At 37.3% G+C, this 21,534-nt stretch overlaps 1 protein-coding gene across 4 annotated transcripts in view; it reads left to right on the forward strand.

Moving 5' to 3' along the window:
- NF1 (neurofibromin 1) overlaps positions 1 to 21,534 on the forward strand; it is a 240,837-nt gene that overhangs the window by 112,752 nt on the left and 106,551 nt on the right. For all 4 annotated transcript variants that reach the window (XM_046677878.1, XM_046677879.1, XM_046677880.1 and 1 more), the window contains 10 exons: positions 3,596 to 4,036; positions 4,428 to 4,567; positions 4,820 to 4,942; positions 5,684 to 5,767; positions 6,491 to 6,607; positions 7,196 to 7,377; positions 7,497 to 7,708; positions 10,400 to 10,561; positions 10,697 to 10,800; positions 16,340 to 16,475. In XM_046677878.1, coding sequence (XP_046533834.1) covers positions 3,596 to 4,036; positions 4,428 to 4,567; positions 4,820 to 4,942; positions 5,684 to 5,767; positions 6,491 to 6,607; positions 7,196 to 7,377; positions 7,497 to 7,708; positions 10,400 to 10,561; positions 10,697 to 10,800; positions 16,340 to 16,475 — 1,701 coding nt within the window. The remainder of the gene's footprint in view (positions 1 to 3,595; positions 4,037 to 4,427; positions 4,568 to 4,819; positions 4,943 to 5,683; positions 5,768 to 6,490; positions 6,608 to 7,195; positions 7,378 to 7,496; positions 7,709 to 10,399; positions 10,562 to 10,696; positions 10,801 to 16,339; positions 16,476 to 21,534) is intronic.

The raw sequence follows: 21,534 nt of genomic DNA on the forward strand, positions 1-21,534 counted from the left end.
ATAAAATGTCCCCATCACTGCAGAAGTTCTAGACAGCACCGAGCTGGAGATGATGTGTGGTAGAGACTATTCCTTTACTCTCTTTCTCTCTCTCCATCAGAGTATTTCACAGAAGTCTCAGGAAGGGGGCAATAGAGGTGGAGAAAAATAAATGGAAATTGAAACACAATACATTTTACTATTAGGCATTCTCATTAAGGGATCTGGTGGGCAGAAGACCAAACCCATAGGTTAAATGAAATTTAAAAATTTGGGCGTTTCATTCGTCAACTATTATCATTGATTACCCCAGAAATTAACAGTTGATATTTGTGTATATTTGATTTTTAGTGGCCTTATTGCTCTCGTTATTATGTGTTTTATAAAAATTGGTTAATGTCCTATTGCTTTTTTCTCATCATGCTTAATTAGAACAAGAAAAAAGTTATGTTTTTGTGAAGCAAAAATGTGTACCCAATATCATTATTTGGAGAGGACATGTGACTTTAGAAGGAAAGTTTTTTTTGTAACTGTTTTGTAACTGTATTGATATATAATTCACATATCATACGATTCACCCATTTAAAATGTACAGTTCAGTGGTTTTTAGTATATTCACACATTTGTGCAACTATCACCACAACTGAAAACAACCACATACCTTTAGCTATCATTCCTAACCTCTTGCTTTCCCTGTTCTCGCCCAGCCCTGGGCAACCACTGCTCTACTTTCTGTCTCTGTAGACTTGCCTATTCTGGACATTTCACAGAAATGGAATCATGCAATATGTGATTTTTTTGTGACTGGTTTCTTTTACTTGACATAATGTCTGCAAGGTTCATTCATATGAATCAAAGCTTTTTAAAAGAAATTTGACATTTTGGGTTGATTATATTAGTCTATGACAAATATATATATTAGCGGCTCTTAAGAAATGTATATAATAATGTTAAGTTTAGATTTTAAATTTAAAAGGTTTTTCTTTTTGCTGAGGAAGATTTGCCCTGAGCTAACATTTGTGCCAATCTTCCTCTATTTTGTGTGTGGGTTGCTGCCACAGCGTGGCTGCTGGCAAGTGGTATAGCTCTGTGTCTGGGTCGCTGACACAGAGCGTGCCAAACTTAGCCACTAGGCCATGGGGCTAGCCCCTAAAAAAGATTTTTAAAATATTTTTCACATAGTTTTTTCCTTCTTATTGAATTATACATACAAAAACATGTATAAATCCAAGTGACAGTTCACAGTATTAGAAGGTGAACATACCTGTGCAACCTGCACCCACATCAAGAAATAAATCATTACGAGTGTCCTAGAAGCCCTCAGTGTGCCTCCTCCAGTCCCTGACAGCCCAAGAATGACTGCTGTCCTGACTGTCACATGCAACAGTTTTCCTGTATTTAAAGTTTATATGAACGGAATCATAGAGAGATGCTCTCTTATGTCTGGCTTCTTTCACTCGACATTAGGTTTGTGAGATTCATCCACACTGTTCTGTGCAGTTGTGGTTCACTCATTGTTATTGCTATATAGGATTTCATTCAATAAACAGTCCACAATTTAATTTTCCTTTCTACTCTTTTTTGGCATTGGATTGCTATACAGAGAGTAGTTATTTTAAATAGGGCTGCTGTGAACATCCTGGAATGTGTCTTTTGGTGACCATCTGCATGTATTTCTGTGAGGCCCACACTTAGCAGTGGAATTTCTTATTTCCGCTGGGTATATTGCTGTATAATAAAGATGCAGAGGAACTCTGTTTAGATCGCTGAGCCTTAGCTGCTAGTGCGTTATTCCCTAATGTTTGAATTAACATTGATGCCAAGTACAATGTTCAGTATGAACACTTGGCTCAAGAGCTGAGACCAGATTAAGGAGATGTCTAAATGGTATTGGATCCAAATCCTTGACAAGTGAAGGAAATAAGTCAGATATATACCAACTACAGCGTTTCAACTGTGCTGCAGCCCAAATGCAGCCAATATACTGAGTACTCAGTCACCCTTCCACTGCCAAAAAGTTCAAAATCACATGGCACTGTTTGATAATCTCAATAGGTGAATTTAAAATTGTCCAAATATGTGCTGTTTACCGCATTGTTTATAAGCCAGTTTGCAAATTCTTTTGCAATGGACATTTCTGTGTTGTCTCTGATACCAATGATTCACACATCATTGAAGGTGTGAAGTTGATTCTTTATCTGACTTGGTCTAGCCAATCTCATAGTCAAAGTAAGTGACATAAAGTACTGAAATGCAAGATCAAGGCTTTTTTTGTTTTTTAGATTGGCACCCGAGCTAACATCTGTTGCCAATCTTTTTTTTGTCTTTTTCCTTCTTCTTCTTCCCCAAATCCCCCTGGCACATAGTTGTACACTCTAGTTGTGCGTGCCTCTGGTTGTGCTTTGTGGGACGCTGCTCCAGCACAGCTCCATGAGTGGTGCCATGTCCATGCCCAGGATCCGAACTGGGGACACCCCGGCCACTGAAGCAGAGCGCTCGAACCTAACCACTCGGCCGTGGGGCCAGCCCCTTGGCTTTCTTTATCAAAGCATAACATTGTATTCAGTGGTTCTTTCACTGTGCTCCCTATTGTGAGCCATGTTGCAAGCCGCACTGTGTCTTAACTCCTCATCAGAGAGTTTGCATAAATATCTGATAGCATAGGTCCTAAAAGGGGTAATGTGCTACATGACAGCAGGGATATGTAGCCATATTCTAAGATTAGACACAACTCTAATAAATTCATGTGCTGTAAGAAATCACGATGTTTCAGGAGTTCTGTGTTCAAAGCAATCCTTCATGAGAGAAAGGCCATTTTTCCCACAAAACAAGCATGCATAATGAAGAAATTCAATGGTACTTTTACGTCATTCATATCACAGAATGCCCCTAATATGTTGCTTTCTTGGGTTGATATATCCTCTATAGTAGGATGAGTATTATACCTGAAAGCAGTATGTAATGGAAATTAAATTTGAAAAATTTTTTCCACACATCTCTACCCCATAAACTAAAAGGATCACAACTCTTTGAAGATTCCTCCTCAGTCAGATTACAAATTCTTGTAGAGTCTGATTTTTGTCTTTCTGTAAACTTCCTTCATTACACTCTGTTTCTGTCTTCAGTGGTTCTTCCGCTTGATTACTCTCACTCGCTGTGTGTGAAATGTATATTAATAGTAGTACAATGTTTACAAAGCTGGCCTCAGAGCACTTGGACTTGGTTGATCACTCAGTTAATAAGTGAACACACTACTTGGTTAAAAATCTCCAAATGCTTATGTTTCTTGAAGCAGCACAGACGTTGCCTCTGTGTCTAGGAACTGATATAAGCAAGTCTTATGAGAGTACGTTTCTTTCTAAGCAAGAGTCCATCACTCCCTTTATATCTGATACATGTCCGTGTTTATCACTACCCTCAATTCTGTAACACTCAACTGTCCTCCAGCAGTAGGGTACCTTGATGTGACTAGAAATGGTGGAGTGAAGACTTGGATTTTTTAAATGTAAAAAATGTTCTTTTGTCATGAAAGAAATATTGGATAAAAAGTAATTTTTCAAATCTCTCAAACCAGTTTAGGTTGAATTCATGCTTTCCATAAAAATTTTGTGTTTAGGCTGCTGAAAGCCTTCATAAGACCATTGTTAAGAGGCGAATGTCTCATGTGAGTGGAGGAGGATCCATAGATTTGTCTGACACGGACTCCCTTCAGGAATGGATCAACATGACCGGCTTCCTCTGTGCCCTTGGGGGAGTGTGCCTGCAGCAGAGAAGCAATTCTGGCCTGGCAACCTATAGCCCACCCATGGGCCCAGTCAGTGAACGCAAGGGTTCCATGATTTCAGTGATGTCCTCAGAGGGAAATGCAGACACACCTGTCAGCAAATTTATGGATCGGCTGCTATCCTTAATGGTGTGTAACCATGAGAAAGTGGGACTTCAAATACGCACCAATGTTAAGGATCTGGTGGGTTTAGAATTGAGTCCTGCTCTTTATCCAATGCTGTTTAACAAATTGAAGAACACCATCAGCAAGTTTTTTGACTCCCAAGGACAGGTAAAGTGTTCTTTCCTTTATTTTTCACCCTTTCTTATGAATAGAGTGATCTGTTTGAAATAATGAAACCTTTTTCTTTTAGATGATGTAATTAGATACTGGCATGAACATTCACTCACAATTTTTTAAAAAATAGGCGAAACATTTCAGAAAGGAGAATCATCTAATGTAGGGATCAGTTTGCTTTTCAGGAACTCTAGTGTATGAGTATGCTTTTGTTTATGAATGTCTCGGGTATGGATATGAGTGTCTGAGTGTATGTATGTGCCTGTTTGGATATATGCCTGTGGGTGCATTTCTGCACATGTATAACATTTAGATCAGGCAACTGCATCTCTCTCTGATGTGTCTGCTGTGCATTGATCCCAAAGTATATTTTTTCTTTGTATAGGTTTTATTGACTGACACCAATACTCAATTTGTAGAGCAAACCATAGCTATAATGAAGAACTTACTAGATAATCATACTGAAGGCAGCTCCGAACATCTGGGGCAAGCTAGCATTGAAACGATGATGTTAAATCTGGTCAGGTAAGCATTCTACTGAAATGTAGCAGAAACACATTGGTATTTGTAGTTATTAGTGAAATAGTTTGCCAACCTTTTCTTTATTGCACCCAAATTAGAGTGTGACAATAAGGTAACCAGAAGTTACGTATATTCTCATATAAATAAAATAAAATAGTTACATTTAATCATTGTACTTAGTGATTAAACCATTTGGAAAACCTTCTCTTTTGTTTATATCTGATCATTTTTTTGAATGTTTCTGTGTCTAAATAGATACGTTCGTGTACTTGGGAACATGGTCCATGCAATTCAAATAAAAACGAAACTGTGTCAGCTAGTCGAGGTAATGATGGCAAGAAGAGATGACCTCTCATTTTGTCAAGAGATGAAATTTAGGTGAGTTCTCAAAAGAGCAAAGTAGTAGGGTCTTATAAACATTATGTTAAATGAAGTACAGAAAAATAGTAGATCCCTGATTATCGTGAGAAGGGGGGAGGTGTAAAGGAACCTTTTACATATGTGTTTTTCTTTGCATGTCTTTTCAAATTTCCTTAAGCTTTGTGCCCATGACAGTGCTCCTCTTTTGTAAAATTCTACTATATTTGACCTAAGAATTTGATCCTAAGATTTGATTCAAACTGATACCATAACTAGGGGCTGATGTGGAGGATCAGTATCTAAGTTCCCCATGTTCGCGCCCTTCTGACTGTTAGATCTGTGATAGTAGTATCTCTCTTATAAAATTGTCGGGTCACCTGGGTGATTTGACACATTATTTGTGCTATTAAAACATCTTATATGGGGCCAGCCCTGTGGCCAAGTGGTTAAGTTTGCACGCTCCGCTTCGGTGGCCCAGGGTTTCGCTGATTTGGATCCTGGGCGTGGACATGGCACTGCTCATTAGGCCATGTTGAGGTGGCATCCCACGTGCGACAACTAGAAGGACCCACAACTAAAATATACAACTATGTACTTGGGGGATTTGGGGAGAAAAAGCAGAAAAAAAAAAGAAGATTGGCAACAGTTGTTAGCTCAGATGCCAATCTTAAAAAAAAACCAAAATCTTACATGGCTAAAGGTGTACGTATGACTTTAAAAAAATTGTTTGCTATTTTCCTTTTCTCTCCCATTCTGTAGGAATAAGATGGTAGAATATCTGACAGATTGGGTTATGGGAACATCAAACCAAGCAGCAGATGATGATGTAAAATGTCTTACAAGGTAAAAAAAGAGAATGACCTTTAAATAGTAGGTTTACTCCAGGCATTAGTACTACTTCATTATAGCTATGATATGTGTATTTTATGTGTATTAAAATTGTCTTTTTGGATATCAAGCTTTTGCATTTGAATTATATAAAGATATTAATCTTTATTTTTCTCTCTTTAACTGAAAGAGTTTTATTAAAAAATGTGTGAGAGAGAGAAAGTGTTATGTATAGAAATTTAGTGTTATCTATTTAGGAAAGAGATTCGACAGTTATTGGAAAATAAGGTATGTAAAGCCTTAGACTGTATTTTTTTTATGATTAGATAAAGGTATTATTTGAAGAACTTAATTGTTTTAAGTCTTTCTAAAAAGTAATTGTTTGCTCTAGTCATAAATACTTATTGCTACAAAGCAGAAAATAATTAAACACTATGAACTACATAGTAAGCATTCACGTATGTTTCTTTGGCCAGGCTTGGTTTATAGTGCACGCCTTTGATCCGGGGTAGTCGTTTTGCCAAGATCACTTTGTAGAAAGTTACCGTCACCCTCTCCCACCTTGAAATGTTTTGCATTCTAGGGTCTGCATATTAACTCAGATTATTTAGGTTGTCCTAATAATTTGTTTCATGAAGTAGTTCCTGAAGTTTGTGTCTGTCAGGAAGAAGTTTATTTGAGGGGAAGGTGGAATGGAAGAACTTGAAAGACTGAAGATCTTCACATTTTTTTCTTCAGGGATCTGGACCAGGCAAGCATGGAAGCAGTAGTTTCACTCCTGGCTGGTCTCCCGCTGCAGCCTGAGGAAGGAGATGGTGTGGAACTCATGGAAGCCAAGTCACAGCTATTTCTTAAGTAAGTTTCAGTCACCAAAACACAAAGCAAAAAACAAAGTCCCACACACAACGAAGCAAAGAAAGTGTAACCAAAGAGGCAAATGATCATATTTAGGAAATGGACCTCATTGCTTTGGCATTATGCCATCGACGGCTGTCTCATAAAGTGCAACACATGCATGATGTCATATTCCCTATGACAGAACTGGGATAGGAAAACAACTGTGTTTTGTGGTTTTTAAAGAAAATAATCGTATCATTGAAGTTTATTGGCAATAAAACTCAGTTCATCTCATTAAGTCATTTAAAATGGCATTGTCTAAACTATTTGGACCACTAATTTCATATGCTAAACATTAAAAGTGATGCATTTGCCAGGGAAGATTGCATCTATTTGGTGCTTATGTCGTGAGATGTGTACTGGGATTTGTCAGGATAAAACCATATTCAACATAGCACACTTGATAATGAGCCATGCTGGCTGACTACCCCAAGCCTGGAGAGAAGCAGATACCCAGGGTTGCTCATGTGATGCATATGTGATGATTTCAGAATGTCTGGTTGATGTGGCATTCACTTTGTAAGGGTCAATCTTTTTATTTCTCAGGTATTTCACATTGTTTATGAACCTTTTGAATGACTGTAGTGAAGTTGAAGATGAAAATGCACAAACAGGTGGCAGGAAGCGTGGCATGTCTCGGAGGCTGGCCTCACTGAGGCACTGCACAGTCCTTGCAATGTCAAACTTACTTAACGCTAACGTGGACAGTGGCCTCATGCACTCCATAGGTGAGATAAAATGAAAGCATCATGCAGAAATTTAAAATCTAGAGAACTGGCATGTAAGACAAGTAGAATTCCTTCAACAAGGCCATGTTAGTAAACTTGCATCTGTCTATTCATATCAGGTTTAGGTTATCACAAAGATCTCCAGACAAGAGCTACATTTATGGAAGTTCTGACAAAAATCCTCCAACAAGGCACAGAATTTGACACACTTGCAGAAACGGTGTTGGCAGATCGGTTTGAGAGGCTGGTGGAGTTGGTCACAATGATGGGTGATCAGGGAGAGCTCCCTATAGCCATGGCTCTGGCCAATGTGGTCCCTTGTTCTCAGTGGGTAAGTTCATTGAGTAAGTGGGGGAGAAGAGTGTGTGGCACAAGGCAGATGCTTCAGATTTCATTTGTTCAATGAATGTTTATCGAATGAATTTCTAAAACTTTAGAGCTGGAAGAAACCTCAGGTATTATTTGAGTGTTTTTTGGCTGTGGGGAAGTGGTTGGAGTTCTAGCCCTCACTAGTATTCATAAGTTTGAGGACCTTTTTCCTCATACTTAAAGTAAAACTCGAACTCCTTACCTGTCCCATTGAAAAATTTCATTTAAACATTGATAAAAAGAAAATTAAAAGCACTGATCTGACCTGGTGCCTTCATATCTTAAATGAGACAATTAGGGTTAAACCTCATGTTTAGTTAGTAATGTCAGAACTAAAACCCAAAGCTTGTGCCTGTTCGCTACCTCCAGTTCACAGTTCTTTTTTCTATAACACGTTGTACAATTTTCAAAAAACGTAAGTGCTCTATTTGCATTTGAAATTATGTTGCTTGTTTTAAACCCTGAAGATATAATATGGTACTGGCCTCTTAAAAAATTTTCCTAAAATCATGGTAATTCTTAATAATATATGTTAAACATTTGAGAAGCATTATCCCTTTCCATGTTAAAAAACTATTTAGTCTGTATTGTACCAAAAATGACTTCAGTTTGGTAAGTTATAACTAATAAAGTAATCTGTCATTGCCTGTAGATTTGTTTCTGCTTAAAAGCTGTAGGATCTTGCTTCTCATACGTAAAGTAAAACTGAAATTCCTTACCCTGACCTATGAGGCTCTGCCCAACCTGGGCCTCGCCTTCTTTCTGACATCATCTTATGCCATTTTCCTTCTTGTTCACCAAACTTAAGCCATGCAGCCGTCTAACATGTGAGGCTCAATTCCACTCAGAGCACGCTGGTCGCCACTGCTGCCATGGCCTGCAGTGCTGCTTCCCTGGTTTCTTAAATGGCCGACTTCTTGTTATTCAAGCTTCAGTTCAAGTGTAGCTTTCTTAGTGAGGTCTTTTCTGGCCATCCACTCAAAACCACACCCACAGTCATTCTATCACATTGCCTTGTTGTATTTTGTTTGCAGCATTTGTTCACTCTGTGAAATTATCTTGTTTCTTTGATTAGTTGTTCTCATTCCACCAGAATGTGAGCTCCATGAGAGCAGAGACCTGGTCTGTCTTGTTCACTGTTGCAGTTCCACTTCTTGAAGTAGAGCCTGGCGCATAATAAGGACTCAGTAAATAATTGTTTAATGAATGATGATGGGATCCTACTGTAGCTGAGGAGTTGGAAAAAGGAAATTATTGAAATCCTCTTGAAGCCTAATATTAGTTCACAAATCTTCATATGTTTTGAAAATGGGTATTCTGAATTACTTTTTCAGTACCTACTTATAGTCAAGCACTAAAAATTATCAGTAATTTTCTTAGTAAAAAGGAATCAGTTAAGTCCAAGAAGCTTTAATTCATTTGTTTTCTTTCAGTAAATTGTTTCCAATGAGTTTTATATTAAATGCCTTTTTTTAGGACTTTTATATTAGGCTAGCTCTATTAGAGCTGTATCTAAAGAAGGACAAAATACAAGAGAACTTTTTAAAAATTTAATTCTATTTTGTAAATTTTAAATTCTGTTGCTTAAAGTTTTTAGAATTTTGTGGGGGAAGAATTAGAGTGGGGAAAAAACATTTCACACAGTAGTCTAAAAATAGTTTTATTTTGTAACTGAATTATGTCTCATAATTATACTTGACTTTAAGATGGAGGATAGAATTTTTATATCTAGTCAAATACGTATTATATAACTGTAAGGAGTATGACAGAATATTGGATCCTTCTTTGGCTTGTAGATTATCTGTGGTTAGGATTGTTAAATTTTTCCTTTTCTCAAGTATCAGATTATTATAATCCTGGGACCAGGCAAGAATTAGAAGAGCTATGGGCCATGATCCTGGCCTATGTTTTCACTGCTTGTAGGTTGGGGCATTTTTTTTATGGCTACCCATGTTCTCTCTAAATCTCTTCGCAGCTTGTGTGGTTAAATGGTGATTTACTATCCCATAGTTTTCTTGAATGTACCAAAACACACTTCGCTATGGGGAATAATGAGGGTTATCATAGAGTTTCTAGATGGGGATTAGCTGCCCAGCTCTGCTTTGTATGTAAATCTTGCTAATCTCTTGGTTCTGAATGCACAGCCCAGGTCTTTTTCTGAATTTCTGTAAATCCTGTAGTCTTTCCATTTTTGTCATTTCTCTGCCTAGCACATGTTCATTGTTCACTGAGTTTCCATCACTATATGAGAAGAGAGTAGAACTCTTGTGGTCACCAAAGTCTTGTTCCTGCACACTGATTTTCTAAGAAAATGATTTCTGCGTATCGTACTGAACCCTTTGCCATCATCTTCTATGTCTACTCTTTTATTTGTCATGTAATTTGAGTTGAAACCTGGATTTTTTCTGTCTCCCTAGTAAAGCTTAGGCATCTCTTACCTTTCTTCAGTGAATCCTTAGAACTAACAACTACTGTAGGCGTATAGGAATAGTTATCTATCATAGACAAATGTACATAGATAGATCCCAGGGAAAAATTAGTCACCATTTACCTTGATTCAGCAGGTGGTTATCAACTTTGGATTTGCCTTTCACTTTCCTGCTTAAGAAAAAATGGAATTGTTCACAGTAACACAATTTTGTTTTGTTCTCAGGATGAACTAGCTCGAGTTCTAGTGACTCTCTTTGATTCTCGGCATTTACTCTACCAACTGCTCTGGAACATGTTTTCTAAGGAAGTAGAATTGGCAGACTCCATGCAGACTCTTTTCCGAGGCAACAGCTTAGCCAGTAAAATAATGACCTTCTGTTTCAAGGTTTGTATCCATTCATCTTTTTGTGAGGAGGTATGTCAGACAATGATTATGTACAAATGTACAGAGCAGAACATCTTCTTTAATGCAAGATATTTGGAGCAAGCATAATAAATTCTTCCTGGTGTATTTTTTTAGGTATATGGTGCTACCTACCTACAAAAACTCCTGGATCCTTTGTTACGAATTGTGATCACATCCTCTGATTGGCAACATGTTAGCTTTGAAGTGGATCCTACCAGGTTTGTCATCTTCTCATCTGTAATTGCTCTCCATTTTTTGACTACCACTACATGGGGCAAGGCCCTCACAATTTCTCCCTTTGATTCTTAAAATTAGTCTTTAATTATAAAAGTCACACACAAATACATTTTTCTTAAAAAAAAATTACAAATGTCATTAAAAATGTCTTTGACTACCGCCTCTAGAGACATAGCACTGTTACTAGTTTAGTCTGTTATTCTGTTCTTTTTCAGTACATTTGCATATACATATGTTTAGTTGAAGAAACTGTATATTCTAATGTGAGTGCTTAATATAAATGGTAACATCGTATACATGGTTTTGCAACTTAATTTTTTTAACTTAATCTATGTCTTAGATCTTTCTATGCCAATATATAAAGATTAATTTCATTTTTTTAACTGCTGTATAATTTATTTGGCCAATACCATATTGATCCCATTGACTTTTGTAGTAACTTCCTAATTATTGTCCCAGCATTGTCTTTTTCATGTCATTTGCTGTAGGAATTATTCTGAAACCTAAATCTTTTTTGTCACTTTATTTCTTGGAAATCATCAGTTGTTCCCCCATTGATTGCAAGATGAAGTACAGAGTTGTCTTACTATAATCCGCCATCAGCCCTTGTCATTCCTTCGTGTGTTCCCTGGACTTTAGCTCCAGTGAAATATGCACGCTATATATTTTTTAAATAGCTTGACACATAGGGTTCACTGGGGTTGGAGATGCCTAATAAATAATATCCTTCTTCCCTGCCTAAGTTCAAAACCAAAAGGGTGGAGGGAGGAGGGATGGGCAGGAAACATTCAGGAATCAGCTATCACTTTTATTTCTGATAAAACTGATTGGAGAATGTGACTGTAGATCCTGTGGGCAAATAGGCTTGCTAACACTTCACCTTGAATTACTCTCATTTACCCCATCCCTTGCACAGCTGGATAACTACAGGTTTCCCTCACAGGGTCTGCCAAGCTTTTTACCACACGAGTAGAGAGCAGACCAGAATACATCTTTTCAGTAGGCAAACATATCTAGAGTGGAAAGGATGGCGCTGAGCTAAGCATGCTTGACTCTTTTTTCTAACTCACTCCTCCTCCTCTAGTGAGGAGTGGCTTAGAAGGGAAAGAGGCCAAGAGGTAATGAAGGTGCAGTTTTTTAAAATTACCATCTCTTTGAAGCTTTCTACCTGTCACCAGGTGCCATTCATATACACACACTACACTTGAATAAAGAAATAGTCTTTATTCTGTTCTACATCATCATTGTAACACTTAATTGTTATGATGTATTTTATGAATTTATCTCCCCTCTAGACTGTTGGCTCTTTTGTATTTTATATATCTTTATATCCTTCTATGAATATTTAGCATGGGATCTAGCTTATAGTTGACATTTCATAACTATCCATTGAATGAGTGAATTTTAAACACTTATGTTATGCTTGCTTTTCCTAAGCCACATCTCTTGTCTTTCTTTCAGTTGGGACCTTAACATTATTTTGTTTTTTATTTTCAAGCTCAGAGTTTCTCGATGGTAGCTCTTCCAAAATAATTTTTATTTAGCAACTTTGTATCAGTTAATATTTTTGGCTCTGTCTTTGCTGAAGTATCAACTGTAATATCTAATCAGAACTCTGGCACTAAATTAGCCAATTATTGTTAAAATAGTTAAATAGTTATAGTTTAAAAGCTTAAAGCGGGGCTGGCTTGGTGGTGCAGCAGTTAAGTGCGCACGTTCTACTTCGGCAGCCCAGGGTTCACTGGTTCACATCCCAGGTGTGGACACGGCACCGCCTGGCAAGCCACGCTGTGATAGGCATCCCACATATAAAGTAGAGGAAGATGGGCATGGATGTTAGCTCAGGGCCAGTCTTCCTCAGCAAAAAGAGGAGGATTGGTAGCAGTTAGCTCAGGGCTAATCTTTCTCAAAAAAAAAACCTAAAAGCAACATTCTTTTAAGCCATCTTGTATGTTGTTACCATTAAGCAATGTTACTTTCTAAAGGTTAAAGAATTACTTAGGGAGAGAGTAAATTAACTGCCTAAAGGAAATCTACTGCACTAAGTACTGTGGTGCAGACAAGAGAGCTAGATGACAAGCCTATTACATTCAGGTGACTTAAAATCAACTGAGGCCTGCCCTGACATGTAAGGAGCTTGGAAACTGACACTCCTATGTTCATAATAAGAAAAAGTTGAAATCAGAAAATTGAAGTTACAGAGCAAATCACCACCTAGAGAAAAGCAAATACAGAGTCCCAGCTTCCCAGGAGAAACTACTGAGCCAGTAGCTGGGAGGAACACTTAGACCATGATTGATGAGCTGCTGGAGATTGAGTGTGAATTAGTTTGAGAGTTAAAACTCCTGGGGACCCAGTCTTATTGGGACCCCTGTACTTTTGTTAATTTGACCTGCAGAGGCCCACCAGCTTCTCATGGTGAAGATGGGAGGAGAAGCTCCCTGTGCTCTGGGCAGGGGAAGGGGAAAAGTAACCATTTTGAAACATGCCTGTAGTGTTCTGTTCTCCCTTACAGAGGCCTGTCCTCAAGGGAAACTACTTTACCAAAGCCTTGTCTGACCTGGAGGATGGGTAGTTAGCCAACTTCAGCTACCTCTAGGCTTCCTGCCTCTCATAAGAGGGAACAAAAGGGCTAAGAAAATCTTCTGAAAGTCACAGTCCAGGGTTTCTGGCCCAATAAAACAATGGAGATATAATCATAAGATTGTAAACTGCTTCCCCTCCCCAAGGCCTCACCACCACATCAGTGGGAGTCCAGTGTATTAACAGTGGATTACAGCTGAGAGATCCGCACCCCAGAGACTGTTGAAGAAGAATTTCTAGGGAAACCCAAAGACAACTAGGCAGACAAAAACAAGGACACTGGAGGAAATTGATACCTACAGCTGCAGCAAACATTTAAACACAACGTAAGTCCTAGCCTGGTTAACATAAAACCTTACGCTAAAGACCTGTTTATCTCAGTTCTTGCTACCCAATACATCTTGGGTCTGACTTTCAAAAAACATTAGAAAGCATGCCGAAAGGCAGGAAAAATCGTAGTCAGAAGAGACAAAAGCAAGCGTCAGAACCATACTCAGATATGGCAGGGATTTAAAATAACTATCATTATTATGTTAAGAGCTCTAACAGAAAAAAAGTGGAATATGCAAGAATAGGTGAGCAGTGTAAACAGAGAGATGGAAACTCTAAGACAGAATCAAAAGGAAATGCTAGAAATCGAAGACATTGTAACAGAAGGAAAGAATGTCTTTGGATGGGCTCATCAGCAGACTGGACACAACTGAGGAAATCATCAGTGACCTTGAAGAGACGTCAATAGAAATCTCCCAAAACTGAAATGCAAAGAAAAAAAAAGCAAAATGAAAATGAAAGTACAGCTTATCAAAATTTGTGGAAGATAGTGAAAGCAGTGCTTGGAGAGAAATTTACAGCATTGAATGTTTACATTAGAAAAGAAGAAAGATCTAAAATCAGTAATCTAAGCTTTCACTTTTGAAAACTAGACAAAGAACAGCAATATAAAATAAAGCAAGCAGAAGGGAAGAAATGAAAATTAGATTAGAAATTAATGAAATTAAAAACAGGAAAACAAAAGGATTAACAAAAACAGAAACAAAGCTGATTCTTTTAAAATCAAACAGAGGGAAAAATTTCATACACTCAAACACTTAAATGATTGAACACCAAGCTTCATTATAGATCAGAATTAGTGGAATAGCCAACAAGTTATTGGTGTGTGGGAGACAAGAGCGCTGTGGCTGGCAGGTGTTGTTTTAGGGGAACACCTGAAACAGCCGGCAGTGTACCTGCTACTATGTTGCCTTATTAAGAAAAAATTCCCACAAAGTAGACAAGAATCGTTCAGGTTTCTATAAGTTTTTTCTGGCCTTGTTAAGTAAATTGTTAATCTTTTCTTTCATACCACAAAACTCCTATGCCCTCCATATCTCAGATTTGAATTACTCTTGTAGTTTCTTAGCTAATGCATGCAGACAGTCCCCATATTTAGACCAGTCTCTTTTCTGTTCTCCATATATTCCAAGTTCATTTTCTGCCTCTGGCTTCTCAGCAACCACCAGCCATGTGAATTAATCATGCCTGTCTCTGGTTTGCTATTTTGCCTTTTATATCCTTGAATTATTGTACTCATTACTTAGTGTGTACATGTCTTTCTCTTTGAAAAGGTCAAAGGCCAATTATTGTTGCATCTCAGCACCTGGCACTAAGATGGCAAATGATAGATGCACATAAATGTTTGTTGGATTGAATTGAGTACCTGCCCTGCCTACTTCCTCTTTATGAAATACCCTTACTTCTTTTTGCCTGTGCAAATTTTATCCCTCCTTTAGAACTCACCTATCTCCTGAAATCTTTCCTGCCTTGTATTCCACATTAATTTCCAAACTCTTACTGTATCCATATGCTGCACCAAACAGTGAGCTGCAAGGAATCTGGAGTGATTATTTGAGTGTCACAAGCATTTATGTAGTATGTAAATTAGTACAGAAATGAAAAATTACTAATTAAGAGATTGAAAACAAGTATTTGCTCAGTACTTACTTGGTAAGGTACTGTGCCAGTTTTTAATGGGACAAAGATGAATACTTCCTTCAAGGAGCTTATAGATTTATAGGGGTGGTAAGACACATAACAAGCAGGTAAGTAGTGAGTTTTTTAGGTGGTGTCTTTTGAGAGTTCGCATTATGTCAGTTGGGAAGCTTGAGCAAAGCTTGTGGATTTGATGGCTATTTAAACCCCACAGTGTAGGCTTGATTGTTATTCTTGTCTTATTGACAAAAAAAGTGAGGCCCAGAGAAGTTAGGTATCTTGACCAGGGTCATAATGCTCAATAGTGATAGAGCTGAAATTTAAATCTAGTAAGTCTGCCTTCCAAATCTCTGTCTGTAAAGACAACACCAAGACTTTAGAGGTCATACTAAGAATTAGCAACTTGGGTGTGGGCAGTAATGGAGTACAGCAGGCAAAGATGACATCGGAGGTCACCGGAATGATGTGATTGAGTCGGTGGTGGTGCCATTGGCAAGATGGGGAACACACGATAAGACATAGGAGTAGGAGGAAAAATAAGTTAATTTTGGGCAAACTGAGTTTTAGATACTGGTGGGAGGGACCCATAACAGTTAGAAGTATCAGTCTGGATATGAAAGGCAATTCAAAGTAGGAGAAACATAAATGGCCACAAAATGTAGGAGAGCATGTCTAACTTTTTACCAGAAGTCATGGAAATAAAAGTTAAGATAGGAGATGCCCTTTCCTACCTACTAGGTTGGCAAAAAACTAGAAATCACATACTAAATTTGTGAGAATACAGGGGGATAAGAATTTTATACACAATTCTCAAAAATGCCTTTTTTACGGTTGGTTTGTTCAAATCAGGATCCCAGCAAAGTCCACATTTTGCATTTCGTTGAATGTCCCTTAAGGAGTCTCTTTTAAGGAGTGTTTTTGTTTGTTTGTTTGCTTTTAATTGATTTTCCCTTTTCTCTTTTTTTGTAGGTTAGAACAGTCAGAGAGCCTTGAGGAGAACCAGCGGAGCCTCCTTCAGATGACTGAACAGTTCTTCCACGCCATCATCAACTCCTCCTCGGAATTCCCCCCTCAGCTTCGAAGTGTGTGCCACTGTTTATACCAGGTATGCTTACGGATAGAGATTACTGTTATTAATCCAAAACTAAATGTAAAAGAATGCTTTTTCAGAAACGGTTTTAGCTGCCGATAGTGGGTGGTCGATAATACTGAATCAATTTGGATGAGTAATATGTTAAGAATTGCTATTGGAATTGGCTTTGAAAGAAACTTAAATATTGCTTAAGAGCCTGTTTGAAGTATTTTGAGGGGGTACTTTAAAAATAATAAATTTTCCTTGCATCAGAAGCAGGTTTAAAATGTGCTAATGGATATGGTTGAAATGAGATTTATGGAATCTTTTTTGGTTATCTTTTGCCTAAATTACTCATAGCGTCTTTCACATATGAGGGAAGTCTACTTCTTGCTTTTTGCATTGTGAAAAGCTTGATCTATAATTTTGATTTCTTCATTAAGATGGAATGTTTTTGTGTCAGGTTGTCCCAGGACAGACTGATCTGTTTCTGTTATGTAGAGTGCTACTTATAAAATAGATGGCATCATCATTCAGATCAACTTAGTACACTTTCTGACACTAGCACGGGAAGCAGTGCTTCTGAGTTCAGATGTCCACAGTCATCCCCTGCTTGTTAAGGAAATTAGGTCTGTGTTCTTTTATGCTTCCACTGTGTTTTTTGAATTGCATATGCAGTTTTAGGAGCAATTTATTCATTCCAAGGGAGATGAATGCAAATCCACATTAGCCTGTTTAAACTCTGATTCTGGAAGAAACATTAGTGGACCTGGAGTTTGGGACAGGGTGGACATAGGAAAAGAATTTATGCATTTACCAAAACCATGCCTTTGTGTCTCTTTCTTTGCAGAGTCATCCCCAGCCATTTGTTTTTTTAGCACAGGGTTTCCGTTGCTTAGAGACAAGATCAGTGAAATCACCATTTTAAAAAGCTGTTTAAGGCTTCATTTATTTATATCAGACAAAATAGACTTTAAACTAAAAATGGTGAAAAGAAAAAAAGAAGGTCATTATTTAAAAGAAGGTCATTATATAACAATAAAGGGGTCAATACATCAAGAAGATATAATAATTATAAATATTTATGCACCCAACATTGGAGCACCTAAATATATAAAGCAAAAACTAACAGAGCTAAAAGGAGAAATGAACAGTATACAATAATAGTTGGGGACTTTAATACCCCACTCTCAACAATAGATAGATCATCTAGAGAATCAATAAGCAAACAGCAGATTTGAGCAACATTATAGACCAAATGGACCTAACAGACATATTGGGAACATTCTGTCCAACAACAGCAGAATACGCATTCTTCTCAAGCACATGGGGAACATTTTCTAGGCTATACCATGTCTTAGGCCACAAAGAAGCCTTAGCAAATTCAAGAAGATTGAAATCATACCAAATATTTTCTCTGACCACAATGGCATGAACTAGAAATCAATAAAAGGAAGAAAACTGGAAAATTCAAGAGCACGTGGAAATTAAACAATACTGTCCCTGAACAACCAGTGGGTCAAAGAAGAAATTAAAGGGGAAATAAAAATTCATTGAAACAAAAGAAAATGGAAACACAATATACCAGAACTTGTGGGATGCAGTGAAAGCAGTTCCAAGAGGGAGGTGTATAGTAATAAATGTTTACATTAAGAAGCAAGAAAGATCCTAAATGAGCAATCTAATTCTATGCCTTAAGGAACTAGAAAAAGAAGAGCAAACTGAGCCCAAAGTTAGCAAAGGAAAGGAAATAATAAAGATTAGAGTAGCAATAAATAGAGAACAGAAAGATAATAGAAAAGATTAACCAAACTAAGAGTTGGTTCATTGAAAGATAGAACAAATTTAACAAATCCCTAGCTAGATTAACAAGGAAGAAAGAGAAAGGACCCAAATCAATAAAATTATGAATGAAAAAGGAGATATTATACGTGATACCACAGAAATTCAAAGGATCATAAGAGGCTACTATGAGTAAGCTATACCCCAACAAACTGAACAACCTGAAGAAATGGAAAAATTCTTAGAAACATACAACTTACCAAGAGTGAGTCAGGAAGAAATAGAAAATCTGAATAGACCAGTTACTAGTAAGGTGATTGAATCAGTAATCAAAAATCTCCCAGCAAAGAAAAGCCCGGGACCAGATGGCTTCACTGGTGAATTTTACCAAACATTTAAAGAAGAATTAACACTGGTCCTTCTCAAACTCTTCCAAAATATTGAAGAGGTGAATACACTCCCAAACTCATTTTATAAGGCCAATATTATCCTGATACCAAAACCAGAAAAGCACACAACTAGAAAAGAAAACTATAGGCCAATACCCCTGATGAATATAGATGTAAAAATTCTCAGTAAAAAATTAGCAAACTGAATTCACCTGCACATTAATTGGATCATTCACCATGATCGAGTGAGATTTATCCCTGGGATGAAAGGGTGGTTCACCATATGTAAATTAATCAATATGATACATTGCATTAATAAAATGAAAAGAATTATATGATCATTGTAATAGATGTAGAAAAAGCAGTTGACAAAATTCAACATCCATTCATGATAAAAACTCTTAACAAATTAGGCATATAAGGAACATATCTCAACATAATAAAGGCCATATATGACAGGTCCACAGCTAACATCACACTCAATGGTGAAAGGTTGAAATTTCTCCTCCTAAGATCTGGAACAAGATAAGAGTGCCCACTCTCACCACTCCTGTTCAATATAGTGTTAGAAGTCCTAGCTAGAGCAATCAGGCAGGAAAAAAAAAAAGTAAAAGATATGAGAATTGGAAAGGAAGAAGTAAAATTATCTCTATTTGCAGATGACATGATTTTATATATAGAAAATCCTAAAGACAGAACTAAAAAACTGTTAGATCTGATCAATGAATTCAGTAGAGTTGCAGAGTATAAAATTAACATACAAAAATCAGTAGCATTTCTATACACTAACAATGAATTTTCTGAAGAAGAAATAAATCAATCCCATTGACAGCATCAAAAACAATGAGATACTTAGGAATGGATTTAAAGAGGTAAAAGATCTCTACTCTGAAAACTATAAGACATTGGTGAAAGAAATTGAAGAAGATACAAATAAATTGGAAATATCCTGTATTCATGGATTGGAAGAATTGCTATGTTAAAATGTCAGTACTGGGGCCGTCCCGGTGGCACAGCAGTTAAGTTCGCATGTTCCGCTTCTCCGCGGCCCAGGGTTCACCGGTTCGGATCCTGGGTGTGGACATGGCACCTCTTGGCAAAAAGCCGTGCTCTGGTAGGCGTCCCACGTATAAAAAAAGAAGTAGAGGAAGATGGGCATGGATGTTAGCTCCGGGCTGGTCTCCCTCAGCAAAAAGAGGAGGATTGGCAGTAGTTAGCTCAGGACTAATCTTCCCCAAAACAAACAAACAAAAAACCATGTCACTACTACCAAAAGCCATCTAAAGATTCAATGCAATCCCTATCAAGATTGCAGTGGCACTTTTTTTTTTTTACAGAAGAAGAAAAAGCACTCCTAAAATTTATATGGAATAGCAAAAGACCCCAAATAGCCAAAGAAATCTTGAAAAAGAACAAAGCGGTAGGCATCACACTTCCTGATTTCAAGCTACAGTCATCAAAACAATGTACTACTGGCATAAAAATAGACAGGTACACCAGTGGAATAGAATCGAGAGTCCAAAAATAAACCCAAGCTTATAAGGTCGACTAATATTTGATAGTGGAGCCAAGAATACTGAATGGAGAAAAGACAGTTTCTTCAATAACTGGTCCTGGGATAATTGGATATTCATATGTAAAAGAATGAAACTGGACCCATATCTTACACCACGCACAAAAGTTAACTGAAAATGGACTAAAGACTTAAATGTAAGTATGAATGTAAGACCTGAAACCATGAAATTCCTGGAAGAAAACATAGGAATAAAGCTCCTTGACTTGGGTCTTGGGAATGAGTTTTTGGACATGTCACCTAAAGCACAAGTAGCGAAAGCAAAAATAAACAAACAGGACTACATCAAACTAAAATGCTTCTGCACAACAAAAGAAAGAAACCATCAACAAGTGAAAAGACAACTTACAGAATGGGAAAAAATATTTGCAAACCATATACCTGATAATGATTTAATATCCAAAATACATAAATAACTCATATAACTCATAACAAAAAACCAAATACCCCAATTAAAAAATGGGCAAAAGACTTGAATAGATATTTCTCCAGAAAGATCTACGAAAGGCCAACAGGTGCATGAAAAGATGCCCAATATCACTAGTCATTAGGGTAAGGCAAATTAAAACCACAGTGAGATATCACCTGACACCTGTTAGAATGGCCATCATCAAAAAGACAAGACATGCTGGCATGGTTGTGGAGAAAAGGAACTCTTGTGTACTGTTGGTGGGATTGTAAATTGGTACTGCTACTATGGAAAACAGTATGAAGGATCCTCAAAAACTTAAAAATAGAACTACCCTATGATCTAGTAATTCCACTTCTGGGACTATATCCAAAGGAAATGAAAGCACTAACTCGAAAAAATATCTGCAACCCCATGTTCATAGCAACATTATTTACAATGGCCAAGACATGGAAACAACCTAAATGTCCATCAATGGACGAATGGATAAAGTTGTGATATATATGTACAGGGACTATTATTCAGCCATAAAAAAATGAGGAAATCCTACCATTTGTGACAACATGAATAGACTTTGAAGGCATTAAGATAAGTGAAATGTCAGATATAGAAAGACAAATACTGTGTGATCTCACTTATATATGGAATCTAAAAAAACCCCAAAAAACCAGACAAACTCACAGATCAAACTTGTGGTTACCAGAGGTGGGAGTTGGGGGAGGGGGAATTGGAGGAAGGTGGTCAACAGTTACAAACTTCCAGTTATAAGATACATAAGTATCAGGATGTAATGTACAACATAAGGACTCTAACACTGCTGTATAATACATAGGAAAATTGTTGAGAGTTTCCCTCACAAGGAGAGAAATTTTTTGTGTTTCTTTCTTGTCTATTTATTGTATCTATATGAAAAGATGGGTGTTAGCTGAACCTATTGTG

Source organism: Equus quagga, chromosome 11 (assembly GCF_021613505.1).
Source record: "Equus quagga isolate Etosha38 chromosome 11, UCLA_HA_Equagga_1.0, whole genome shotgun sequence".
Taxonomy (NCBI): Eukaryota; Metazoa; Chordata; class Mammalia; order Perissodactyla; family Equidae; genus Equus; species Equus quagga.